Source organism: Orycteropus afer, unplaced genomic scaffold, assembly GCF_000298275.1.
Source record: "Orycteropus afer afer isolate SDZICR_OR568_19922 unplaced genomic scaffold, OryAfe1.0 scaffold00099, whole genome shotgun sequence".
Classification (NCBI taxonomy): Eukaryota; Metazoa; Chordata; class Mammalia; order Tubulidentata; family Orycteropodidae; genus Orycteropus; species Orycteropus afer.
This window is the reverse complement of record NW_006921686.1, coordinates 5,059,461-5,086,278: the sequence shown is the minus strand read 5'-3', so window position 1 is coordinate 5,086,278 and position 26,818 is coordinate 5,059,461. Positions and strand designations below refer to the sequence as shown.

The following is a 26,818-nucleotide window of genomic DNA, read 5'->3' as shown; positions in this document are numbered from 1 at the left end:
GCCTCGGAAACCCAAGGAGGGGTCGCTATGAGTCAGGGCTGACTCCCCGGCATATAACAACAACAACAACATCACTACGGAAGTAGATTGCCCCATCTTCCTTCCGAGGAGTGGCTGGTGGGTCTGAGCCGCCAGCATCCTGGTTGGCAGTCAGATGCCTTAGGCACTACACTACCAGAGCTCCTACTTCTCTGAATACCTCGCAAAAAAAAAAAAAAAATGCAAAACGCATTGTCGTCAAGTTGGATCGGACTCATAGTGACACCTCCTTGGGTTTCCGAGGTGATATCACTAAGGAAGTAGACGGCCCAGCCTTCCTTCCAAGGAGTGGCTGGTGGCTTTGAATCCCCAGCCTTCTGGTTAACAGTCAGATGCCTTAGGCACTACACCACCAGCGCCCTCTCTGAATAGGGGACTTATGTACCAGGTTCAGTGAGGTGCAAGTTACATGTGTGACCTCACAAAAGATTCGTTCAGTGATAAGTCAACAGATACTCAGTGCTCATTCCTGGCCAGGCCCTTGGGGGTTAGGGACTCAGCAGTGAGGCAAACATTTTTAAAGGGTCTCCATCAGTAAATATATCACGGAAATATAATTCTCGGAGGAAGCTAATGACCATTCTGTTGAAGAGGAAATTCAGGGACCCCTGAAATCACTTGCTGAAATGCACCCGGCAAGCCAGTTTTTTGTGGCCAGATGTTTCTCAGATAACACCACCCACTGGAGAAATACTTGTTAAAAACATTGTTTTGTGTAGTACGTTACGCCAGCTGAGCGAGGAGTTGGACCTGTGGGCTCAGGACCATAGTCTCAGGGGACATCAAGCTCAGTTGGCGTAAGTACTACACAAAACATTGTTCCACATCTTACTTTGGCGAATAACAATGGGGATCTTAAAAGCTTGCAAGCTGCCATTGAGATGCAACAAAGGGTCTCTCCTCGTCCAGAGCAAAGAAGAATGAAGAAAACCAAAGATACATGGAAACAATTAGTCCAAGTGACTGGTACACCATGCGATCCTCAGCCTGTACGACTATGAGACAGAAGAACTAGATGGTGCCCAGCTACCACCGTCAACCACTCAGAGGGGGATCCATGTAGGAGATCCTGGATAGAGAGGGAGAACAATGTGTAACAAAACTCAAATCATTTAAAAAAAAAAAAAAAAGGGACCAGGTTTGCTGGTCTGGTAGAGCCTGATGGAACCACTGAGACTATGGCCCCTAGCTGCCCTTCAGGTCTGGAATTGAACCCACTCCTGTGGCTTCCAGCCAAACAAAAAGACAGGCATATGAGCTGAGCATTTACATTAGGTAGATACACTCCTTGGAGAGATCAATCATGGGAGAATAGAAGGGCTGTGTATGCTCGGGGGGCAGGAGTGCATGGAGGGAAGGACACAGGGAAGAGGCAACCATGGGGAGGAAGTGGGAGGGGAGCTGTTGCATTGTGGGAAATTACAGTCAGTGTCATAAGACAAAGTGTATATGAGCTGCTGTATGGAAAATGAAGTTCCTCTGTAAACTTCCACCCAAATCACAATTTAAAAAAAAAAAAAAAAGCTTTCTCCAGACCTGTGAATCAGAATATTTACAAGAAGGGCTCAGAATCTGTATTTATAACAAGTTTCCTACATTCTTCTGATGCACAGGGGAGTGTGTGAACCACTGTCTTAACCGCCTAGTCAATTCAAACCTCCAACTTCCTAACGATCTCCTTCTCTGTGCCCAGTTTGGTGTGGGGACCCAGTGGTGCCTGAGACAACCCTGACCCTTCCCGCCTGGGCTCATAGTCAACAAGAGGAGACAGACTAGTCCCCAGAGAGTGACAGCCCAGCACAGTCAGGGATGGGATAGGGCAGCTGAGGGGGGTGTGAGAGGCCAGGGCAGTCAGGGACGGCTTCCTGGAGGAAGGGCCATCTGAGGTAGGGATTAAAGGCATAGTAAGCACCCTTCGGGGGCAGTGGTGGTTCAGTGGTAGAGTTCTCACCTTCTACATGGGAGACATTAAAATGGCCTGGGTGTGGGGGCAGCCAGACTTCCTCAACTAACTTCACAGAGGGGAGGAGGATGAAGATTAGCAGCCCAAGGCTGATTCCTATCAGCAGAGGTCAGATAGCCTCCTCTCTCCAATCTTTTTACCAATTCTGACACGAACCATCTGCTCCGCGTCTGTCTCTACTCCTGTTGTGTTCAATCGTGTGTTGCAACAGCCACACAGAAGTCACAGACCATACTGACACTTATGGGGTTTATTAGGGAAGTAACAGGTACCATTTGGGATCAGGAAAGACTCAGGACGCACTTCTTCTCAGCCATACCCACAGGACCTCTTGGGCTGGCCCAGCCTCTGCCCTGCTCTGGCAAGTGCTGCAAAGCTCTTTAGTTCCACCAGGAAGTTCCACCCAGAGGCACCTCACTCCACCAGCAAGACACTGAAGGCCCTCAGCATTCTTCCTCTGTGGGTCCAGAAGCCCACTGTGCGTCTCCTGCGTGTCTCCTGGTTCTGCCGCCACTGATTCTCTGCCACTGCTTCTCACCATCTCACGCCTTCTGTCTCCTGGGTCTAGGAGGTCCCCAGCACAGAGATCCTGGGTCCAAAGGACATACTCTGCTCCCATCCCTTCTTCTTGGTGGTAGTCAGGTTTCCCCTTTCCACCTCATTTTAAGCCTAGCAGGCTGGCACAACTGACCAATCCGCTCAGTAGGGTTTCACACACCTTATTTGCATAACCTCTCCAGCCATTTGGTGGGCACTATAAGACTATTCCTAAAAGGACCATATGAAGAAATTCACTGCTCTCTGCGCTGCAGAGACCGGAGCGTGATTACCAGCCAGGGCATCTCGTGTGCAGCCACGCCCATCCGTCAGTGGAGACTGTCTTGCTGGGATGCTGACAGGTTTCAATGGAGCGTCCAGACTGAGGCAGATGAGGAAGAAACGCCTGGTGATGCACTTCCAAAAATTAGCCCATGAAAACGCTGTGCATGACAATGGTCTGATTCACAACCAGCCTTGGGGATGGCACTGGCTGGGCAGCCTTTCGTTCCCTGGGACGTGGGATTTGCCTTGACTCAGGGCCAACTTGGTGGTGCTAACCACCACCAACACGATCACCTTCTATCAGTGTATGTACAGGATGCTTTGGACTGCGGGTGTGTAGAGTGAGGGGTTTAACCTAAGCTTGGGGGTCAGGAAAGGACTTTTCATTCTCTCGCTGTCTTTCAACAAATACTTATCAAACTCCTCATGGTGGACTCTGGGGACCTAATATTGACAACCCAGACCTCATTCCTTCCTTCACAGAGCTCCCAACGGGGTACAGTAGTTGACCAATATTATAAATACTATTTCAAATACAAACTCAGTAAGTGTCCCAAGGGAGAAGTACAGGGTAGATGTGACCATTTGATAGGGATTCCTGATCAGTCAGGAGAATCAAGAGGGCTTCCTGGAAGAAGAGGGATTTGTGGAATGAGTAGGAGTTCGCCAGATGGGGTAGGGTGGGATGGAAAGAAAGTTGCAGGCAGATGGATCTGCATGTGCACTGACCTGGAGGCAGGAGGCCTCCACTTGACCTTCCTCCTCCCCCACAGCCTGGAGGGTCCACCCTCATACAAGCCTCCGACCCCAAAGGCGAAGCTGGAAGAGCCGGAGATGGTGAGCACTTCCCCTGGAGCCCAGCCTGCCCCTACTTCCACACCCCACTTTGTCTACTGTGGCCAGGGCTGGGAGGGGGGCCTGCTGGGGAGAGCTAGCTGTGGAGGTGGGGGGTCCTGACTTGTCCCTCTTGCTCCATGGCAGCCCTCCCAACTCTTCACTCTGGGGGCGTCAGAGCACAGCCCGCTCAAGACCCCCTACTTTGATGCCGGCATCTCGTGTGCTGAGCAGGTATGAACTTGGCAGGACAAGGGTGGGTTTGGGATTTGGATCTTCAGGGCTGGGAGTCAGGCCCTGACATAAGAGGTCAAGGACTAGAGGTCATAACTCAAGGTTAGGGCTGTGTCTCTGGTCAGAGCTTGGAGCACAGACATGTGTTCAGGATTCAGAGGTAGCAGGTAGCACTGAAAAGGCACGAGATTAGAGTTTAAAGGCCATGTGGTCAGGGAGGCTTGGTTGAGTATCTACATTTGCCAGATACTATGCTAGGAGCTGGGACGAGACAGATACAGGCACTCCCCTCAGTGGTTGTTTGGGTCTCCAGTGCTACTGTATCAAGTACATCACAAGTGGGTAGCTTGAAGAAATAAAGGATTTATTCTCTTACAGTTTAGAAGGCTAGAAGTCCAAGTTCCAAGTGCCTGCTCTAGTGGCTGAATGAAACACTCTTGACCTTGGGCTTCAGCTCTGCCTCTTGCTCCCTGCCCACTGAAGCTGGAGGCTTCTCTTAACTCAAGCAGCTGCTGGCTGCTGAGGCTGACAAACTCAAGGTCGACAAATAAAATGGCACAGCCCTAAGATTACCCAACAACATGACAGGCCACTAGTTCAAGTCCAGAGACAGTCCCAGAAGCAGCAGGAAATGTGGCAGGCTGCCGAATGAAGACTCTGGTACATGCAGGGTCCAAGCGTGCCAAAGAGCTCCGAGACCTTGCTCAAGTCTTCTCCTTACATACTGGAAGCGACCACGTCCCTAAGGCAACTACTCAGCTGCTTCTGTAGATCCCACCATGGAGGTGATTACCAGTCTCCTCATGGAGAACAACTCTATCCAGCTGCCCACCCACTCAAAACCAGGCCCAGTCGAGACACATCCAGGATCAAGGGGCTATTTAGGACTCAAGGTTAAGTAGTTGAAGTCAAAACTGAGTTTGAAGTTCATGGGGGAAAGACTTGGGGTCAGGGACCAAGCGACCAAGGAGCAGCCCAGGATTGACAAGGTGACGTCCACATCTGGGCCTTGTATTAGGGATGAACTGTATGACCGTCCCAGTGCAGTACCGACCCTGGGGACAAGGGGCGAAGGGGGATAAGGGATGAGATCAGGTCATGGGAAGAAGTGGTCAGGATTTAGGGGTTCTTCCTCTTGCTCAGGAGGTGACCTTCGGCTCTCACTTCCTCCCCGCTCCCAGGAAATGCCTCGATACCATGAACTGCCCACCTTGGAAGAGCGCTCCGGGCCTCTGCTCCTGGGGGCCACAAGCCGTGCGCCCCCCATTCTGGGGCCCCCAGGGTCTCCTGCTGTGGAAGGGGTTTCATTGGACTTAGAAGAGGAAGAGGAGGAGGAGGGGGACTATCTGGACAAGATGAACCCCATCTACGACGCCCTGTCCTATAGCAGCCCCTCCGAGTCCTACCAGGGCAAAGGGTTTGTCATGTCCCGGGCCATGTATGTCTGATCTCTCTGCCTCCTACCTGGGATCTAGTGCCCCCTGATCTCTGGCCAGGCCCCTGTCAGTTAACACACGTGCATCTCATGTGTGACTTCGACTTTGGTGGGTCCAAAGACCCAGAGAAACCTGCTGTGACAAGGGAAAGCTGGTCATTTCATCTCGTGAGGTCAGGAGGGTATGTTTCTGTACCACCTTTGACCCAAGGACTCCCCTCAAGGATAAGACCTTAGAACATACCTCTCACCTCCCCACTGACCTCTCCAGACTCCCCCACTATCCCAGAGAAGACCCCAGCCTCTGATTGGTCCTCAGGCAGTAAACTCCCAACAGCTCTGCTGGGGTGGGCTTCCTGCTGCTCAGACCTGAGCCCTCCAGGCAGCAGAGCCCCACTCGCCTTCTCCCCCGGCTGCCCCGTCCGATCTCCGATCTCCGAAGGAGGCAAGGGAAGGGATTCCCCAGCCCAAGGCAGAGCTTCCATCTCCTCCCTCCTGCAGGCAGGAGTCCCAGGATCCAGACCCTTCGCTGAGCCCCACCCCACGCCTGTGTAAGGGACATAGAGCCTCAACCGAGGACTAGATGGGGTGAGCCCCAGCAGAGAGTGCCTTGACGACCCCAGCCTTGGGAGAAGAATTTGCTGTTACCTCGGAGACTACTGAGTCCTTTACCCCTACGCAGTGGGATAGGGACCCAGACATCCCCTTCAGGGCAAAGTGAAGTCACTCGGGTTGGGGGTAGGGAACCTGATCCTGTTTTGTACACTAGCCTTTCCTACAAAATGCGTTTATACTTTGACCTGGTCTTGTTTTCTGTGGGATGTGAAGGGGATCAGGGTGGGGCATGATGGGCAATGCATAGAGGCCCAGGGCTTGAGGGTAAGAAAAGGAATGGTGGGCTGGAAGTCAAGATGCCTTACAGATCGCAACAGAGGGTCAGAAATACATAGGAGCTCTGGTGGCGTAGTGGTTAAGGCATTTGGCTGCTAACCAGAAAGTCTAGTTAAAACCCAGCAGCCGCCCACAAAAGGAAGATGGGACAATCTAGTTCTGTAAAGATTTACAGCCTCGAAAACCCAGTGGGGGTTGCTGTGAGTCAGAATCGATTTGATGGCAGTGTTTGGTTTTGGTTTTGGAGAGATACGAAGGAAAAAAAAAAAAAACCGGAGAGAGCAATGAGCCAAAATGCACAGAAGATGGATAAAGGAGGGAGAAGGGAAGGAAGGAGTCCAGGGAATGGTGGAGAATGAGAATTGATCAGTGCACCAGCGGCCTAATGGGTAAGGGACAGAAATAAACGGAACGAGGATAGAAATAGCAGTAATTAAGGGCGATAGTCTTAGGGATGATGGGTAAACGACAAGAATAGATCAAAGGCAAAATAAGGAACAATGTTGCGATAGCAGCCCAGGGTATGGTGGGTAATGGAGCTGAATGAATGAGCCAAAGGCGGAGTGATGAATAATGGAGAAATAGGGGTCGCGGGCATGATGGGTAATGGACGGGAATTAACAGACCCAAAACTTGATGGGTAATTGAAGGAGAAGGGCCAGAAAAATGATGGAAATGAACAGGCAGAAGTGAGCCAAAGGCACTGGGGGCAGTCAAGCTGAATGAATGGGGCAGAGGCATGATGGGTAATGGGACGGGAATGAATGGGCCAAAGATAGAAACTGCGGTGACAGGATGACACAAAGCATGATGGGAAGCAAAAGGGGTGGGCCAAAGGCCCCTTTTGCGTTGATAGGCAACGGAGCATTGTGGGTAACGAGGGTAAGAGTTCACATAACCGGCTGGTTTTCTCTCAAGGTACTGTGGGAAGGATCAGCACTTCCGGGTTTCGGGGCGACTCCAGATCAGAGGGCTGCCCCTCTGCCGCGGTGCCTGGTGGGACAGGAGGCCTGACCTTGCTGCCTAACAGTTCTCCCGTGCAACCCACCTTTAGCCATGTCCTTCGACCTGGCACGTTAGCCAATGAGCACATCAGAGTGATTACGTAGCCAGGGCGGGCCCTCGGGGCAGCTGGAGCCAATCAGTACGCGGCGAGGGCCAAAGCAGACCAATCATCAGGGTAACCTTTCCGGGGGGCGGAGTCAAAAGAAAGGACCCCCTCATGAGGAGGTGGGAGGTGAGCGTCAGTGGGCGTTGCAAAGTGTGCAGAACAGGCCAATGGCAGTAGAGCACCCGAACCCGCGGAGTCATGAGCCAATAGGCTTGGATTCTCTGAGCCAATAGGACGAGAAGGGAGGTGTGCTGTGACCTGCCTGCGAGCACAGACCATTAGAAAATGACGTTCGGAAAAGGTGGGTGGGACTGCTGTACAAAATTCCAATAGAAAAGACAGATCCTGGACTAGTGGGCGGACCCCAGCGTGCGCTGAACCAATGGGATGGGCGGGGCGGAGCGACGGTGGCGGCGGCGGCGGCAGCGGGTTCGGTTGCGCGTGGCGCACGGGGTGGGAGCGGAGCCCAGGCCGGGAGCAGGCGCCGCCGCCGCCAGTGAGAACCAGGGCCAGCAGCAGGGCAAGGGGTTAGCTGGGGACTGGCCCGGGGCGCCCGGGCCCTGACCTCTGGCTTCTGACCTCTCCCTCGCAGGCGACCATGGGGAATGTGTTGGCTGCCAGCTCGCCGCCCGCTGGGCCGCCGCCGCCACCTGCGCCCGCCCTCGTGGGGCTACCGCCGCCTCCGCCTGGGCCTCCAGGCTTTACACTGCCGCCTCTCGGGGGCAGCCTGGGCGCCGGGGCCAGCGCGGGGCGAGGTTCGGAACGGACTCCCGGGGCCGCCGCGGCCAGCGCTACGGGGGCCGCGGACGATGGGGCCTGCGGTTGCCTGCCAAACCCGGGCACGTTCGAAGAGTGCCACCGGAAGTGCAAGGGTGAGGGGAGAGGGGCTCCGGCAGGGAGTGATGGCCCGGATCTCGGGGCGGGGAAAAGGGAGGTCATTGGGGACCTTGGGAATTGGCGTGAAGCTTTGGAATCGTTTAACCAGGTGTTAGGGCTTGACGTTGGGATCGAATGGTGGAACACTAGGTTTGGAACGTAGATCGCTGGCATCAAATGGTGGAACTTGGCGTGTTATGCCAAAGCAGTAGGAAAAAGCCTTAGGCACCCAGCATCAGCCAAGCCAGCCTCGTCGTGTGACTGGGGAAGGCACTGAGGCCCAAGGTCACAGTGTCAGCAAGGTGTCATGGTGTGGGTGGATCCCAAAGCTTCTGGATCCTGACTTGAAAGCATTGTTACAGTAACGATGATGGAGCTGCAACCTTAGCGGTCGCTGCACATTTATTTCTTAAATCTTTGCAACCATTGTGCCTGGTGAGCATCACGGTCTTACAGCTGAGCTTCATGTACAGAGAGAGAGACAAAGTGACTGGGCTAAGTCATACAGATAGTAGTAGGTGGTGACATTTGGGTTCGCTTGCAGGTAGAGGCCTGGTCCTGTCTGCTAGGCTGAACTGCCTCCACTGAATGTGGTTGGGCTGCTTTATCTGGCGTTCTGCTTGTGCTAAGAGAGAGCTGGGGCAGAGGGGATGTGAGTGGGTGTGTGGGGAGTGGCGAGTGACAGCATTTCTCTTCTCCAGAGCTGTTTCCCATTCAGATGGAAGGTGTGAAACTCACAGTCAACAAAGGGTTGAGTAACCACTTCCAGGTGAGCCTTCCTGGTACCCTTATCCTCCAGAGGTCATCCCAGCCATCCCCCTGCAGCTGCACAAACAGCCCCCTTGCCTGTCCTTGTCGGGCTGGGTCTCCTTGGTGCTTGAAAAGACTGAGCGAGACAGTGCCAGGCTTGCTGCTTAGTAGGGGCTGACGTAGGCTTTGGGGATCCAGAACCCACAAATAACCTTCCTCCTGCCCCAGTAACATCCAGGCAGGACCCCTCCCCCCAGTGCATCCTTTCTCTGCAAGGGTCTGATCCAGTCGGGCCACGCCCACGCCTTCTAGTGTTGGTCTCTTGGCCCCACACACACTGCCTTTGGTCTCCCTCAGTGGGGAAGCAGGCTGGCATGTACCCTGCATCCAGGCTGGGGGTGGGGTGGGCCCCAGTGTCATGCCCACAGCCTCCCCCTCTTCTCCCAGGTGAACCACACGGTAGCCCTCAGCACAATCGGGGAATCGAACTACCACTTCGGGGTCACGTACGTGGGGACGAAGCAGCTGAGTCCCACAGAGGTGAGCTGGCTTTTGTCATTGATTCATTTAGTGTATCTTTCTTTGCACAAACGTGTAGCCAGATGCCGAGGCTTCCTGAGGAGGAGAAAGTCAGAGCTGTTGAGGTGTGGGGAGCTAGGGGTGGTGTCTCTCTAAGGCATGTTGGAACACGGGGACTGCCTCCAGACCACATACCGCGGCATCCCTCGAACCCCTGCTCTGTGCCCAGCCCTGTGCTGGGTGGTGCTGGCAGGGACACCGGGGAGACCACAGCAACCCTTTCTGGCATCGGAGAGTGATGACCCAAAGTGGGCAGCGCTGGCGATAGCACCCCGGTGGCACAGTGCCTAAGGAACTGGACTGCTAACCAGAAGGCTGGCGGTTCAAACCCACCAGCCACTCCTCGGAAGGAAGGTTGGGCAATCTACTTCCATAGTGATACTGCCTCAGAAACCCAAGGAGGGGTCTCTATGAGTCAGAACCTACTTGACAGCAGTGAGTTTGGTTTGGTTTTCTGGTTGAATGCCAGACTAGGCATTTGGATGTTGTCTAGAGATTATTGGGCAGCTCTGGGAAGATCTGAACGAGGAAAATTTGTGGTCAGGTTTTATGCCTTAGAAATAGCCTTCAGGCTGTCACATGGAGGCTGGGTTAGGGGCAGGAGCGGCAACACTGGGGGCTGGGGCAGGACACAGGTGAGAGGAACAGGGACTGAATTAGGGTCCTGCCTAAGTGCTTGGTTGCTGAGAGGTTGGTGGTTCAAGCCCACAGAGGATCCTCAGAAGAAAGCCCTGGCCATCCTTCTGAAAAAGCAGCCACACTCCACGGAGCCCAGTTCTCCTCCGACACCCATCGAGGCACCGGGAGTTAGGGTCGACTCGGTGGCATCAACCCTTCCAGTTCATTTATTCAACAGAACTTCATTGCATCCTATTCTGTGCCCAGCCCTGTGCTGGACAGTGCTGGGGGCACAGCAGTGACCAAAACAGTCCTGTCCCTCCCTCGAGGGGCTCACAGCTCAGGGAGGAGGGGGCGGGGCTGGACCTATCCCCAGAGAGGAAGAATTCAGAGCTGAAACGGAGCCCAAAGGCTGCAGAAGGACCCTGGTGGCACAGTGGTTAGTGCTTGGCTACTAACTGAAGGGTCAGCAGTTGGAACCCACCAGCCATTCTGTGGGAGAAGGATGAAGCAGTGGGCTTCTGTAGAGATTCCAGCCTTGGAAGTCTTACGGGACATTTCCGCTCTGTCCTGTAGGGGCGCCATGAGTCAGAATCTACTCAGCGGCATAGGGTTTGGTTTCGGCTTTGTTTCTGTGAAGATTTATAATCTTGGAAACCTCTGAGGCAGTCCTTGCCTGTCCTATAGGGTGCTGTGAGTCAGAGTCAACTCAACAGCTGTGGGCATGAAGGCTGTGGGAGCCTAGGAGGGTACCCCAGAGCAGCCCAGGTGGTAAGAGAGGGCTTCCTGCATGAAAGGATTCCAGTCGGCGGCTTTCTGACTCCAGCCTTCTCACCTGGGCCCATCACTCGTGTGCTTCCAGGGTGCCGGCCCTCTGACCTCTAACCGTGCCCTCTGCCCCGCAGGCGTTTCCTGTGCTGGTGGGTGACATGGACAACAGCGGCAGCCTCAACGCTCAGGTCATTCACCAGCTGGGCCCCGGCCTCAGGTCCAAGATGGCCATCCAGGTGAGGAGGGACCTCTGGCCAGCTGCCCGCCCAGCCACCTGCCCACTGGCTGCTCTCACACCCGCCTCTGTCCCCCACAGACGCAGCAGGCAAAGTTCGTGAACTGGCAGGTGGACGGGGAGTACCGGGGTTCTGACTTCACGGCGGCGGTCACCCTGGGGAACCCTGATGTCCTGGTGGGCTCCGGTAAGTGGTGCAGGGCTTGGGGGGGCTCCAAACCAACTGCTTCTCTGGGTCTTCTGAGAAATGGCTGGGGGAGGGGTCGTTTCAGAACCTCTGGTGACGGAGTTTAGGGGGTGAGAGTGCAAGTTAGGCCTAACCCCACTGCTGTGTGCCTTTAGGTGAGTTGCCCCACTTCTCTGGGCTCAGCTTTTCCATCTTATTAGAGCTGTCTCATAGGATGGCTATAGAGGTTCTCTGAGTTGGTACATGTGAAAGGCTTCACGAGATGCCAGGCATGTGGCGGGACCCAGGTCTGCATGGCTGCTCTTGTCCTTGTTCCTCGTGGGGCCCTGGGCGCCCACGGAGCACACAGCAGGCCACAGGCGGGCCAGGGCTGCGTGCTGCCCCCAAGGAGGGCGGAAGTGAGAGATGGGGCTGTCGTGATCGTTCCTGTTGGGGTCAGGTGGGAGCAGGGACCCTCTCCCTCTCGTCTGTGCTTCTGTCCCGCCTCTCCCGCCCCCTTCTGTGTCCGTGGGCATCCTCCTTTGGTTTCTCTCTGTCATCTAACAAGCATTTATCAAGCACGTACCCTGTGTGTGCGTCACACGCTTCATTCAACACCGCACCCTCAGTGCCTATAGAACAAAATGAATCAAGCCCGTTGCCGTCACACCAACGGTACGGTGTCGAGCAAAGTAGACTTGAGTCTGGGCCTCTGGAAGCTTCCATTCCACGAGGACAGGCATCAGGTGATGGGGGCAGGGTGGGTGGCCTTCTCAGACACAGCCTGTTCCTTGGGTGACTTTGGAAGGAAGACTGAAGGGGTGGGGAGGGAGGGAGCCCTGTGGCCACAGGGAGTGGGCCCAAAGGTCCTGGGGCAGGCTCAGGCCGGGGGAGTTCAAGGAACGCGAAGGAAGGCGGTGGCTGCAAAGTGACAAAGGTGCCTGAGACGGGCCCACATTCCAGAGGGCCTGGAAGAGCCTCTCCGGGAGGCGCTGAGCCGGGGAGGGACGGCATGGGACTCCGCTCACTGACAGGACAGCTTGTGCCGGTTCTCGGAGGACATACTAAGAGGGATTCTGAGGCAGGGCAGCGGGGGGCTGAGGAGTGCTTGGCTTCTGGAAGTAGCTTGAAGGCGGAGCCAGTTCCCATTTGCTGATGGACGGCACGTGGAGGGTCAGAGAGAGGAGGCAGGACGGCTCCAGCGTTCTGAAATGAGCCCTGGAAGCGATGGAGCTGCTGGTCACCGGGCTGGAGTATCCCACTGCCGCCCACTGACTGCAGAGAGCAGGGGCGAGGTGTGGAGGCGGGAAGCCGGTGCTGCTCCGGGTCCCTGCAAGGGCCGGGAGAGGCATTGCTTCTGCCTGGAGGAGTCCAGGGGGGCTTCCCGGAGGAGGTGTCACCTTACAGCTGCAAAAGGCAGAGGAAGGGCTCCCCTAGCTGGGAGAAGGGGAGTGTCTGGGTTTCCAAGGGCTGCCGTGACACCGCGGTGGGTGGCGTGAGTCCTCGTCCAACTTCTCTAGTGTTCTTCTGGGGCTCCTTGGAGCTCTCTGCTTGGCACCTGCCTTCCCCCACAGCTGCTTCCTTGCTTCTGTGCTAAACGTGCTCTTTTTCTTTCTCAGAAGTGGTTAGGTCGAAGCCCGCTCTGTCCTGGTATGGCCTCACTGGCGTAACGTCCCATTCGGAGCCATGCCCGTTAGTTGCCTGTGGTCGTTCCAGCGACGCATGTGTGGGTGGAACTGCTCCATGGGGTTTTTGAGACTCTGGCCTTTGGAGAATAGACCTCCAGGCTTCTGCCGAGGTACCCGGACGGGCTCGGGCCATCAGCCTTTCAGCTGGTGTGGAGCGCTTAAGCATGCGCCCCGCCCAGCGACTCCTGTCCACAGGTGCAGGGCTCAGGGTTCCAGCATGTGCTGCTGCTGCTGTGAGGGGCCGTCAGGTCGGTTCCGACGCGTAGGACCCCGTGAGCAGCCCTGAAGCACCGCCCGCTCCCGTGCCGGCCTCCGTCCTCGCTGGGTTTGAGCCCGTTGACGCGGCCGCTGCGCCAGTCCGTCTCGCTGAGCGTCCTCCCCTTCTCCGCTGACCCTCAACCGAGCGTGATGTCCTCCTTGGCCTGGCCCCACAGACAGCTTGTCTGAAGCGTGAGGTGAAGCCTCACAGCCTCGCTCCAGAGCACTCTGGCCGTCCTCCTGCCGAGAGATTTGTCATGCTTCTGGCCGTCCTGGTGTATTCCATGTTCTTTTGCCAACGCTGTGGTTTGAAGGCGTCAGTTTTACTTGGTCTTCTTATCTGTCCAGCTTTCACAGGCATTAGGGGAAAAAAAAACAAAACGCTGCCATCCAGTCGGATTTGCAACTCATAGTGACCCTGGTTGCTCTTCTGCGCCCTGGCCCAGCCAGTCTGGGAGGCAGAACTGGGAGGCTGCCTTTCCTAGGCTGGCCTCTCTGCCCTGTGCCCAAGGCCTCTCGGCCTCTGACAGGCCTCTGACTCCCTTTGTTCTTTTGGAAGGGTTTGAGCTCATCGTGTTCTCCGTGGTCTCTTGTGACACTTGGGGGTAGGAGACTTATGCATGTGAATGAAGCCACTGAAACAACCAAGACTTAGGTCAGGCATCCCTCGGTCCTCAAAGGGACATCTTTGCTTTAGTACCATAAAGAGATTTTTTATGGTAGATTTGCCCAGATCCGATACATTGTCTAATTTCCTGACTGCCTTTTCCGTGGGTGTTGATTGCGGAGCTGAGTAAAATGAAAACGCTTGACAATTTCAATAGCTTCCCGGTTTATTATCTGCTTATCATAAATTAATGTGTCTTCCTCCAACCCAGATGACGCATTCTTCTTCATATAGTTTAGCTTCTTGGATCATTAGCTGGGCATACAGGTTGAATAACTACAGCGAGAGGACGCAGCCCAGATGCACACCTTTCCTGATTTTAAACCATGCGGTGTGCTCTTGCTCTGTTTCAATGACTGCTTCCTGAGCTACATACAGGTTCCACATGAGTACAGTTAAGTGCTCTGGAATTTCCATTCTTTGCAATTTCATCCATGATTTGTTGGGAAGAAGTAAGATCAAAGAAGAATTGACGGATTTGAATGAACGGTGTTGGTGAAGAGTTGATTGCCGTGGACGGCCACAAGAACGAGCAGCCCTGTCTTGGAGGAAGCGCAGCCCGAACGCTCCTTAGGAGTGAGGGTGGTGAAGCTTTGTCTCCCGCATTTTGGTCGATTTATCAGGAGGGAGCGGTCCCTGGAGACGGATGTGCTAGGTACAGCAGAACCATTGCTGTCCAGTCGCTTCCGACCCCTAACGACCCCCATTGCATTTCCAAGGCTATAAATCTTTATGGAAGTAGGTTGCCCCATCTTCCTTCTGTTGAGTGGGTTTGAACCGCCGACCTTCTGGTTAGCAGTCTCATGCTTAGGCACTGTGCCACCAGAGCCCCTTGACAAAGTAGCGGGTCGGCGGAAAAGGGCAAGATCCTCAGTGACACGGATTGACAGTGGCTCAGTGACGCGGATTGACAGTGGCTGCTGAGCTGGGCTCAAACAGGCACGGTTGTGGGGCTGGCGTGGGACCGGGCAGGGCTTGCTTCTGTCAGGCGCGGGGTCTCTGGGAGGTGGAACCAGCCTGACAGCACCTGGAAATGTTAAGTGCTAGGTGCTGGTTCAAGAAATACCACTCAACCTCAGCCTCAACACTGTTGACGTCTGGGGCCGGGTCATTCTTTGTGGAGGGCTGTCCCATGCAGCTTAAGGTGTTGAGCAGGACCCCTGGCCTCCGCCCACGCCCACGAGAGGCCAGGGGCGTCCGCTCGCCGTTGGGACAGCCGCAGATGTCTTCAGATGCTGCCTGGTGGCCCGCAGGAGGTGAGGTCGTGCCAGCTGGGACCCGCTGCTCTCCGTGTGGGGCTCACTGTCGAGTGCAGGCCGTGGACACAGATGGGTGTCACCGACAGACACGTTAGGGAGCTGGAAGTGGGGGGACGGGTCAGAGGGCATCTGGGCGACGCAGGCCCAGAGGACAGGATGGGCGCCGAGGGAGGACTCTGGGGCCGGGAGGAGCCACAGGAGAGGTGACTGCTGACAAGGCCCCCACACTCCTGTGGCTGCTGCCTGTCCCATCGACTGTAGGGGCAGCTGTGGGAGCGGGAGACCCAGGGGGCCGTCTGTGTTGGTCTTGTGGTGAGGCAAGCCAGGGGCTGCTGGGGGAGAGGTGGGCAGGTCCAGGAAGTAGATGCAAACGCTTAGCCAGCCAGCCCCAGCAGGTGAGCCAGCCCCACAGGTTCCTGCAGCCTGGGGAGGGGGACTGGCTGTGTGGGGGACCGGGGCCGAGCCCCACGCCTTGTGGCTGCAGTGGGAGGCACGGAGGGTACCGGGCAGCCAGGACAGGTTCTGGGCAGGGGGTGGATAGGGGCATGTGTGCTCAGTGAGGTGGCCTGGAACCGGTGAGACTGGGCCAGGAAGCTGGACGGGAGGCAGGTCAGGCCCAGGAGCTGGCGAGGAAGGGAGGTTGGCGAAACCCTGTGCCGAAGCCTCTGTCTCATGTGGCCTCAGCTGCTTCTCCCTTAGCGGACCTGTTTCTCTCAGTTGAATGTGTAGGGTGACGCTGACTGGAGGCGTGGTTGTGGGCTGGTTTGTATCGTTTCCTCATTGAGGCACGGTTGGCTCTTTGGAGCCATCAGGGAGGGACCGGCTGCAGCCCTGCAGTGATCCTGCCACTTGACGAGATGCCACCAACACCCTCACTGAGAGCCCTGCCCCCCGCCTGGTCCATCGGGGTTCCCACCTCGGGGCAGGGAACCCTGTGGGCAGCCCCACTGCCTCAGGCCAAGGCCCTTCGCCTGAGCTGCTGGTCCGTCTGGGGGGCTTCTCCCACCACCGACGCCTCATGCCCTCATTCCTCTCTCCCGTGCTCCGACTCTCCACGTCCCTGCCTGCCTTGCGGCCATAGTTCCTCAGAGTGTGTCTGCCCGGGGTCTTAGGTGCCGCCCTTTCCGTCGCCCACAGTCACTCGCTGTGTGTCTGTCCGCCTCCTTCCTCTTGGCTCTTCACTCAGATAAAACCACGCGTCCACTCACTGTCCTCGGCCCCGGAGACCCGCGGCTGAATCTGGCTGGGTCCCTGGGCTCGGCGAGCTCAGCCCCAGGCCGGAGAGGCAGGCACACGGGCCTCAGAGCTGTCCCCACGTGCTGGGCTGCAGCCCTTTGTTTTGTCTCTGTCACCCCTCAGAGGTGGTCCTGTGGACACCAGACAGAAGGGACTCAGTGCCCCACGGGTCACTCCACTGCTAAGTGCTGGGGCCGGGATCTGAACCCTGCCATCCGGCCCCAGGACGTGCCCTTAACGCCCCTACTCTCCTGCCTCTCGCAGCGGCAGAGTGGTTCAGAGCCTGGGCTTGGGAGGTGTAGAGGCCTGGAGTCTGCCCCTGACACGTGGTGTGACCCTGGGTGAGTGACCTTGCCTCCCTCAGCCACCGTGACCTCTGTAAATGGTGTCCATTGAGTGCTGGCCTCGAGGGGCTGTGCAGACCAGTGAGGTCCCACGGGTCACAGAGTTAGCCCAGGGCTGGCCGGGGTGCAGCCCCCAAGCAGTGGGGACTGCTCAGCCAGGGGCTAGGAGTGAGCAGTGGGCGTGGCCTGAGCCTGCCAGTGCAGGCAAGCCCGGTGGGCTTCCTGAAGCAGGAGTCTGGCATCGCACCCTGGCTGGAGGGTGGGCACCCACCTCAGACCCCTGGCTGGGTGGAGATGGACCACCAAGCCAGGATAAACCTCCCACCCATCTCCCCCCAGGAATCCTCGTGGCCCATTACCTCCAGAGCATCACGCCATGTCTGGCCCTGGGCGGAGAGCTGGTCTACCACCGACGGCCGGGGGAGGAGGGCACGGTCATGTCTCTAGCCGGGAAATACACGTGTAAGCCTAGGGCTGGGGCAGGAGGTGGGGCCAGGAGTCCTGGGTCTGAGGGCCGGGGTCACAGGTCCTTGACTTGGTTGGTAACCTGCCCCATCCTCCCTGACTCACAGTGAACAACTGGTTAGCGACAGTGACGGTGGGTCAGGCTGGCATGCATGCGACGTACTACCACAAAGCCAGTGACCAGGTGAGCTGCTGGGGGACCGGCTGTGAGGGTGGTGCCGAGCTCGGGTTGCCTGGGGCCGGGTGCTTGGGAGTCACCCCGTGCAGAAGTTACCTCTGTGTGTCCATCCTCTCCAGCTGCAAGTGGGCGTGGAATTTGAGGCCAGCACAAGGATGCAGGACACGAGTGTCTCCTTCGGGTACCAGCTGGACCTGCCCAAAGCCAACCTCCTCTTCAAAGGTACAGGCCTTCGTCTCCCTGCGTAGGAAACAGCTCTGCCTCAGCTCGGATTGGGGGTGCAGGTCAGGAGTGACGCACAGGGCAGTGCGTGGGGACTTGGCGTGAGCCTCCACGTTGCCCGGAAGGCTCATGAGGCGTGAACATGCCTGGGTCCCACCCCAGGGCGTCGGGCGGTGTGTTTGGGCTGTGCAGGGACCGAGCAGTCACCGCACAGTTCCGTCCTTGAGGTCACACGGCCACAGCCAGGTGCCAGACCTCAGCCCAGGCTGGTGGCTGTTAGTCCTGGTCTCTGGTGTCCAGTCTTGGTGCCTCGCAGATTATAGAACCCCCTGGGGCAGGCTGCCCACCCACACCCCCCACAGCCTGGGCTGAGGTCCCGAGATACACTCCCTCTGGTCGGGGGCATGCCTCTTGACCCTGGCCTCCCGGGCAGTGGGGCCCCCTAGCTGCTCACAGGCTTACTGTATCAGAAGGCTCTGTACATGTTCCCAGATGGCATGGTCCCTCGTTCGACAGACACCCCTCCAGCACCAGCTCTGTGCTCACCCCTGTGTTGGTGCTGGGGACACAGTGGTGACCAGCCCCTGTCCTCGTGTGGGCGGGGCTGAGACGGGAGGCCAGATGTGGCAGGGAAGGGGGCAACGTGGGGGCCTGGTCGCTGAGGTGGAAGAGGGTCAGTGAGCCAGTTGCGGTCAGGACTCAGGGCTGCCCCGGGGGCCTGGCTGGTGTCGGAGGTGGCCCAGAGCGCGGGTGCACGGGGACGCGTGGGAACCCTGCACCCCTCTCACCCCGCCTCTGCCGCAGGCTCCGTGGACAGCAACTGGATCGTTGGTGCCACGCTGGAGAAGAAGCTGCCCCCGCTGCCCCTGACGCTGGCGCTCGGGGCTTTCCTCAATCACCGCAAGAACAAGTTCCAGTGCGGCTTTGGCCTCACCATTGGCTGAGTCCCGGGCTGACCCCCAGGCCTTGCCTCCTCAGCCCCTCCCGCCCCCGGCCTCAGAGGGGAGACCTGAGCCCCCCTCCCTCCCTTCCCTGCCTCCTCGGGGCCTGGGGGCGGGCAGCGGAAAGGAGGGAACCCATCACCCCAGCAGCTGAGGAAGGAGTTGTCGAACGATGAGACACTTCAGGGTTCTGAGCGCCGGGGTGGTGCTCCGTGGGCCTAGGGTCCTGGAAGGGATTCTGGAAGCGAGGGGCAGGGGCGGCCAGATGACTGACTTCAGGGAGGAGTTTTGGGGCGTCCCCATCTCCCCAAGGGCCCAGTGCCCGGCCCCCCGCAGGGGCACAGGAAGAGGGGCTTCCCTGCCCCCATCAGCCGCCCAGCCCTTTCCCCAGCCACTCCTCGGTTAAATCATGTTTATAAGTTATGGAAGAACCGGGACATTTTACAGAAAAAAAGAAAAACAACAAAAAATATACATGGGAAAAAAAAGTGAGATGGGACACTTCGGTTTCCTTCCGAGCGTGCCTTCCCTCTTCTGAGGCCACCGTGCACCTGCCTTTCCCAAGACTTGCCAGTAGAGGGGGCTGTGGCCCCGGAGCTGGGCAAGGTCACCAGTTGTATGGGATCTTTGCTGCGCCGCGGCAGCCGTCTGGCCACCTCCAGGGGGAAGTGCTGGCTTGGATCACAGTGGCCCCCCGTGACCCCCCACGGCCAACATCACAGGCTTCCTCACCAGGTGGCCGGATCTGGAGGTCATTCACCCACTTTGACCAGGCCAGAGCGGCTGCAAGGGACTTTGCCCCTGCTTACGGAGGCAGCAGGGGTGGTGTCACTGAGGGCAGGGCTGGGGACAGGGAGCTGGGACCCCAGAGCTCCCCAGATTCCAAACAGTGCGGGACATGACGGTACTGGAATTTGTTCTAGGAGGAAGGTAGATCTCAGTAGCTTCGAGAAAGATCCGAGCACCTACTGAGAGCTGGCTGAGGGCTCCTGGGTGGTGGTGGTAGGGCGGTTGGGAGGTGTCAGGACTGGGGAGGGGGAGCCCATGGTTTGCCAACTTGACCTCGGGTAAACTGCCGTACCCCGCACCTTTCCAGACTGGGAACCGGAAACCCTGCGGGCTCCCCCTCAGTCTGAGAGGAGGAGGGAGCCACAGAATGACCTCTAGTTACCCCGACCAGCCGTCTCACCCCCTCCCTGCCAGTGTCTCTGAGGCCAGAGCTAGCAGGGCCCAGGCCTGGGCCGCCACTGGGGCTCCGTTCCTGGGAGTAGGCACTCGGCCTGGCCCAACCGAACCTCGAAATCCAGTGTCCCCACCCCTTCACAGAACCGGGGATGGATCCCAGCTGCACTTCTCTCTGCAGCTTGGCAGCTGGGCTCAGCTCCTAACCTCAGGCTTCTCTGGAGCGGCTGGGATTTACTCAGCCACGGTTTGCTCGCTGGGGCCCCTCCCAGCGGCGTACCCTACTGCAGCACCCACTGGGAGTCAAGGACTGTTCTCTGTGAACATGTAACAATGGACACGAACATGTTACATCACCAAAGTGCTATAGTTCTTTTCCCCGGCTTGATTGGTGAAGAAACTCATGCTCAGAGAAGCTAGGTCATCTGCTCAAGGTCACACAGCTGGCAACTGACGGGACCAGACTCTGAGCCCCAGCTGTTTGCTTCCAGAGTCCGCTTCTCAAGCCCTGTAGAAGGCAGAATCCCGGGAGGTTCCTGGGATCCACAATGCCTGTGCAGGAGGGAAGTGCTGGGTCTCCATTTCCCAAGTGGGGAAAGTCGGGGAGGGGCTCATGGCCAAGGTCATGGCCGAAGAGGTGGTGCCACGGTTAAAATGCATGTTTCTGCTCCCAGCCTAGGTTTTCAGTAGACGCTTTACTGGATCCCTACTGCTCTTACCCCATTTCTGTTCTAGCCACCTGCCGCCTCCCTCAGAGCCAGGAGTCCCAAACTCCCCTCTCTCGGTCTGAGTCTAAGCCCCCAGCCCTCTTGTAGTGCAATGGATCACTGTTATATGGTCTTTGGGACTATGCAAATAAGGTGCTTGTGGCCCCCCGGAGGGATTGGACAGCTTGCTAATGATGCAAATAAAGTGCATAGCATCCTTGTAGGGATGGAACCCTAACAACGGAATGGTCAGTTCTTCTCTCCTGCCTAAAACAAGCCATCCCAGAGTTGGAAGCGGGGGGGAGGAACTTCACCAAGAAAGAAGAGCCGGGAATGGAGTGTGTCCTTTGGGCCAAGGGTCCCTGTGCTGAAACGTGGGCCCAGGGGACGGAGCTGTAACAGAGCGTAAGACCTCCTGAAGCAAAAAACCACAGCAGCAGAGCCAGGAGACCAGCCAGAGGCTTCCCGGCCTGCAAGGCAAAGTGGTTACAGTAGGCCTCCCGCCCACGGAGTGCTAGAGTCGGTCAGTCCGGGGCAGGAGGTTTAGTAGCTGAGTGGGGTCCCTGAGCGCACTTCATTGTTGGGGGAGCTGAAGAACTTTGTAACGTGCCTAAGCAGGGCAGGGGCCAGGCCCAAGGGACTGAGGACCAGAGAGAGGCCTGCCTGCAGGCAAGACTAAAAGCTGTTCCAACCAAGGAACTGTGTCCTGAGCGTTCCTGATCCTGAGTCGCTTTCCCAATAAACCCCATGATGGTGAATATGGTCTGTGAGTCCTGTGTGGCCATTGCAACTAAGTGTCAAACCCAGGAGAGCCACAAGAGCGCCATGGGAGGGCGGCTGATGCCCTAATCGGTAAAGAGGTGGGAGAGGAGGCAAGTCTGACCTCGCCTTGAGCTGGGGATGGTGGCTCTCCCCCCTGTGAAGTTAGAGCAGGTCAGTCGCTGTCCACGAGGCCACTTGCACAGCCCTCTGCCCTCAGACCCAGGAGTCCAAGACTCCAGCCCTCTCCTGTCTCTGGGCCCAAGAGTCTCTCAGTCCTCAGACCCAGGAATTCAAAATCTTTGTCCTCTCTCAGACCTTAGAATCCAAGACCCTACACACCTCTTCCCTCACTCCCAAGAGTTTGGCCCCCAAACTCCCCCAGACTCAGGAGTTCGAGTCCCCACCCTCCTCCTACCTCAGCCCCAGATGTCCAGGCCCTCACGCCCTCTTCCCCCAGCATCGTGAAATCAAAGCACCACCAGCCCCCTCCCCAAATTTTGTTCATTCACACAGGAGGGAGAAGGGGTGCCCTCCAGAATAGAGGAGGGTGCCGGGGTTACTGGGTGAGGCGTCATCTCCCTCTGGGGGCTGGGGGTGCCATAGGCCACAGGGCCTCCAAGCCCCACCCCCTTCCTCCTCCCAGTGGGTAGGTGGGCGGGTGGGTCCAGCCCACCTCGTGACTGGGGGCTGGCTCAGCCCGCCCTGGCCCTGGGGGCGGGGCGGGGCAGGGGAGAGTCCTATAATTGGACAAGTCTGATTCCCGGAGTCCTGCTCAGCCCGAGCAGAGCAAAGGCCTTTCTTCCCTGGAGCCGGTGAGACTCAGGGTCGGGGGCACTGGGACCAACTCAGGGGCCACTGGGAGGCTGCGTCTGGGGACCCCACGAGCCTTGGCCTTCAGGAAAAAAAAGTCCGGGACAGGGAAGAGAGCTAAGGAAGGTCAAGAAAGCTGGTGGGGATGCGTTGAGGGAGAGAAGAGGACCAGCCAACGCCTGGGGCAGCCATCTCAGCTGAGGAGGGGGCGGAGGAAGTCGGACCTGCAGGCAAAACCTGCAGGCCACCACACATGCCACTGATTGTCACTGTCATTTACTGAGCACCTACTGTGGCCCGGGCAGCAGTGCGGCATGGGGGGAGGGGCCACAGGGCCTGAGGGGGCAGGGTGTCTAGATGCTCCGTTTGAAGGAGGATTCGATGACTTAACCTGTGGCAGAGGCACACAGATGTGAAGTTGAAGACGAGCGTGTGGGGGAGAAGGAGGAAAGCCCGGTTGGAACTGGGATGGAACCTGGGGCGAGGGCGGGCGTCGGGGTAGCGGTGGGTGGAATTTGAACCCTGGGAGAGGGAGATGGAATTTTGGAAGCTGACCTGGGATGGGGAGATAGGGGAAGACAATGGGGTGCTTATCTAGACAATGGTGGGGCTCCTGGGGTGTTTGTGATTGGATTAGGCTGTAGCAGATCGGGGCGGGGGGGGGGGGCAGGGCCCTGGGCCTGAGCTGTTGATGGACATGTCTCTCTTCCCAGACTGACCAATCGCTGCCCGGAAGATGAAGGTTCTGTGGACCGTGTTGGTGGTCTCCCTCCTGGCAGGTATGGGGGTGGGGCTCGCCCAGGTCACCTCCCCTTCCCCCGCCCACCTTTCTCTTTTTCCCTTTGCCCATTCTGGTCTGTCTCCCCCGTGAGGACAGGCGTGGGTCTGGGCGGTCTCTGACGCTTACAGGTTCCAAGAGGCCTTTCACCTCTGTGGGCCTGGGCTTCCCCCATCCTTAATACTGACGCTCTCTCTAACGTTTTCGACCAACTAAGGTCGCGCTATGAGTCGGAATCGACTCAGTGGCAGTGCCTCTCACTGTTGTCAGGACAACTTTATACATTAAAACTTGTGGGAGCCGGAACTTGACGGGACTGCCTTATTTTTCCAGATCCTGAAAGTTTTCCACCTTTGACAGGGTGCGGCTTACCCCTTCCCTGTAGCTCTCCAGTAAACCCACTGCCATTGAGTCAGTTCTGACTCATTGTGACCCCCATAGGGTTGCCAAGGCTGTAAATCTTTACAGAAGTAGATTGCTTCACTTTCCTCCCATGGGGCAGTTGGAGGGTTTGAACCTCGAACCTTCTGGTTAACAGCCAAATGCCTCACCCCTCACTTTCCATTTGTTGTTGTTGTTGTTATGTGCTGTCGAGTTGTTTCCGACCCCTCCTTGGGTTTCCGAGGCAGTATCACTGCGGAAGTAGATTGCCTAACCTTCTTTCTGACGAGTGGCTGGTGGGTTTGAACCGCCAGCCTTCTGGTTAGCAGTCAAGGGCCTTAGTCACTACGCCACCAGAGCTCCCTCACTTTTCATTAGTGGGAAATATTTGAGTTTTCCTTCTCTGACAAGTTTCCGTCTTACACAGGTTCTAGCTTTCCCAGGTTTTACTGTATCCATGAAGCAGTTAACGGCTAGAGAGCACCAGTTGGAGACGGTTATTCTTATCCTGGTGGCATAGTGCCTAAGGCACTTGACTGCTAACCAGAAGGCTGGCGGTTCAAACCCACCAGCCACTCCTTGGAAGGAAGGTTGGGCAATCTACTTCCGTAGTGATACTGCCTTGGAAACCCAAGGAGGGGTCACTATGAGTCGGGTCCGACTCGACAGGCATATAACAACAACATTCTTATCCTGCCCCCAACGTGGCCCGGCATGGAGCACACAAAGACATTCAATCAGTGCTTGTCCGGTGATTAAACAGACGGGGTGGCCCTCCAACCCCTCCCTGCACACCAATGCTCCAAAGAGGCCCGTGAGCATTTGTGGAGCTCCAACTGAATACCAGGTACTGGGTACCTGGAGGGGCGGGAGGGGCAGAATGGTCCTAATGAGCCGGACCTTGCTCCCTGCAGGATGCCAGGCCGAAGAGGAGCCCGAGGTGCACCCTGGGTGGCAGGGCAGCCAGCCCTGGGAGCAGGCGCTGGGCCACTTCTGGGACTACCTGCGCTGGGTGCAGACGCTGTCGGACGAGGTTCAGGAGGAGCTTCGCGGTGTCCAGGTCACCCAGGAGCTGAAGTGAGTGACCTGGCGGGCCCCACACCTTCCTGGTGGCCGGCTCCTCCGGACTCTTGAGTCCACGGGGGTTGGGTCTCTGTGTTCTTGCTTTGTCTCTCCGTCCCCACCTCCTTCCTTGACAGCTCTCTGATCTGAGTTCTCGTCTCCTGTCTAAGGTATGTTCCTGTCTAAGGTATGTCCCTGTTTCTCTGGGTTGACCTCGGTCATGCTACCTCAGCCTCTTACACCGTCCTTAAGGACTCTCTGGGTGGCACGGTTAAAATTCTGGACCATTGACCAAAAGATTGTTGGTTTGAACCCAGCCAGAGAAACCTCAGAAGAAAGGCCTGGTGATCTGTCCCAGCCTTGAAAACCCCACGGAGCAGTTCTCCTCTGTGACACACGGGGTCCCCATGAGTCCAAAGGACACCATAGCAACTAACAACACACTTCCTGTTCCTAGCTTGGCTTTCCTGCACTGTCCCCGCGAGCTGCTTTCCCAGTCTCCGTTTCTCTGCTTTCTCCCTGTCTCCTCTCCCGGCTTTGGGTCTCTGCCTCCATGGCTGTCTTGCCCCCTGGGCCCTGGATTTCTCTCCATACGTGCCCACCTGTCTCTCTCATCCTCTCCCGCCCCCTCCGCCCACAGGGTGCTCATGGAGGAGACCATGAAGGAGGTGTCGGCCTACAAGTCCGAGCTGGAGACCCAGTTGGGCCCGGTGGCAGAACAGACGCAGGCGCGCCTGACCAAGGAGCTGCAGGCGGCGCAGGCGCGCCTGGCGGCCGACATGGAAGACGTGCGCAGCCGCCTGGCCCAGTACCGCAGCGAGGCCCAGGCCGTGCTGGGCCAGAACACAGAGGAGCTGCGCGCGCGCCTTGCCTCGCACCTGCGCAAGCTGCGCAAGCGGCTGCTGCGTGACGCCGAGGAGCTGCAGAAGCGCCTGGCGGTGTACCAGGCCGGGGCCCGCGAGGGCGCCGAGCGCAGCGTGAGCGCCATCCGAGAGCACCTGGGGCCGCTGCTGGAGCAGGGCCGCGTGCGGGCCGCCACTGTGGGCACCCTGGCCAGCAAGCCGCTGCGGGAGCGGGCCGAGGCCTGGGGCCAGCAGCTGCGCGGGCGGCTGGAAGAGGTGGGCAGCCGGGCCCGGGATCGCCTGGACGAGATGCGCGAGCAGATGGAAGAGGTGCGCACCAAGGTGGAGGAACAGGCCACCCAGATGCGCCTCCAGGCGGAGGCCTTCCAGGCCCGCCTCAAGAGCTGGTTTGAGCCCTTGGTGGAAGACATGCAGCGCCAGTGGGCCAACTTGGTGCAGAAGGTGCAGGAGGCGGTGGGCGCCAACGCTGGCGCTGAGCCCAGTGAGAATCACTGAAAAGAGTCCACACGCGCCACCTGGCGGGCCCCACTCCTGCCCTGAGCCCCCTGCCTTCCCGCCGTCAGCAGGAGGCCCTGTTCCTGCCCCAGCTATCTTCCTGGAGGGCCTTAGCTTAATAAAGTTCCACCGAGCTTCACAGCAGCTGTCAATGTGTGTGATTTCTCACGCTTGTACCTGTTTCCCTTTCCCTACCCCACTGGCCACATGGTTTCCGGTCCGGCCCACTTTGTCGGACTCCAGGAGTGATCGGTGTTGCCTGGGCTCCATTTCTCTCTTGAACTCTCCCTATCCGGTCCTCTTCTGTCCCTTGCTCACAGCTACCTGAGATGACAAATTGGTTTGCCCTGGACTCCTAACCTAAAGGTTGCCAGTTCCAATCCACTTACGGATTGGCGGTCTCACAGAAGGGCCCGCTGATCTGCTCCCGTGAAGATTGCAGCCAAGAAAGAAAGCCCTGCCTGGTTAACACACGGGGTCACCTTGAATGGAAACCAACTGGGCCGCGACCAGTTTGGTCTGGTCCTTTACGAGTCTTTTCTGTTTCGGCTACTCTTTCGGCTACTCGGGGTCATCCCTCACTTTTTCATGCTTTTAAAATGCTTTGTTGGGAAATAAATAGAATAAGACGAGCCATTCCAGCTTTTTTTTTTTTTTTCTTTCTGTGTGCAACTCTTCACTGCCTCTCTTTCCATTGTGTCTCAAGACAGAAGTTCTGGAACAAATGCAGCCCGAGGTGAAATACTACTGCTGCATTAGACTCTGTGTGATCTTGGGCCAGAAAAAATAATACAAAAAAACCCCCTTAGCCTTAGTTTCCCCATCTTTCTAACACCTGCTCCATCAGCTGTAACTCAAAATGACCCGAGACCAATGTCACTATTATGAAGCCATTCTTACTTGTATTCAAGATTTTTCTTCCCACTCTCCCTGCAGTCATATCTGATTCTCCCTCCCTCCCTCTCCAGGGCTCGAGGTCTGTCCTGCTGGCCCAAGAGGCTTCATTTCTCAGCTTCCTGTTTTTCTCTGCCTCTTATCTTTTATCTCTCCCCCTACAGTTTCTCTTGCTGCAGGGGGTGGGGTGGGGCCCTGCTTTTTTTGCTGCCTGCTCCTTTTTTAATCTGACATTATCCCCATCAAAATTTTTTCATCGTGGAAAGTATATATGTAGCAAAACCTGACCATTTTGACAGTCT

General features: G+C 57.2%; 3 protein-coding genes across 3 annotated transcripts in view; all 3 read left to right on the top strand.

Moving 5' to 3' along the window:
• Positions 1 to 5,340, top strand: part of NECTIN2 (nectin cell adhesion molecule 2) — a 39,046-nt gene extending 33,706 nt beyond the window's left edge. The window contains exons 7-9 of the mRNA XM_007943082.1: positions 3,598 to 3,661; positions 3,806 to 3,892; positions 5,074 to 5,340. Of these exons, the coding sequence (XP_007941273.1) occupies positions 3,598 to 3,661; positions 3,806 to 3,892; positions 5,074 to 5,340 (418 nt within the window). The remainder of the gene's footprint in view (positions 1 to 3,597; positions 3,662 to 3,805; positions 3,893 to 5,073) is intronic.
• Positions 5,341 to 7,927: 2,587 nt separating this feature from the next.
• TOMM40 (translocase of outer mitochondrial membrane 40) lies at positions 7,928 to 18,585 on the top strand. The gene is made up of 9 exons (XM_007942921.1): positions 7,928 to 8,201; positions 8,907 to 8,974; positions 9,403 to 9,495; positions 11,058 to 11,159; positions 11,240 to 11,345; positions 17,116 to 17,238; positions 17,349 to 17,425; positions 17,539 to 17,641; positions 18,446 to 18,585. Exons 1-9 carry the CDS (start codon positions 7,928 to 7,930, stop codon positions 18,583 to 18,585), a joined length of 1,086 nt encoding a protein of 361 aa, XP_007941112.1.
• Positions 18,586 to 22,758: 4,173 nt separating this feature from the next.
• APOE (apolipoprotein E) lies at positions 22,759 to 25,622 on the top strand. Its single transcript, XM_007942920.2, has 3 exons — positions 22,759 to 22,822; positions 24,117 to 24,279; positions 24,905 to 25,622. The coding sequence occupies exons 1-3, from the start codon at positions 22,780 to 22,782 to the stop codon at positions 25,620 to 25,622; spliced, it is 924 nt and encodes a 307-aa protein (XP_007941111.1). The 5' UTR covers positions 22,759 to 22,779.
• The last annotated feature ends 1,196 nt before the right edge of the window (positions 25,623 to 26,818 follow it).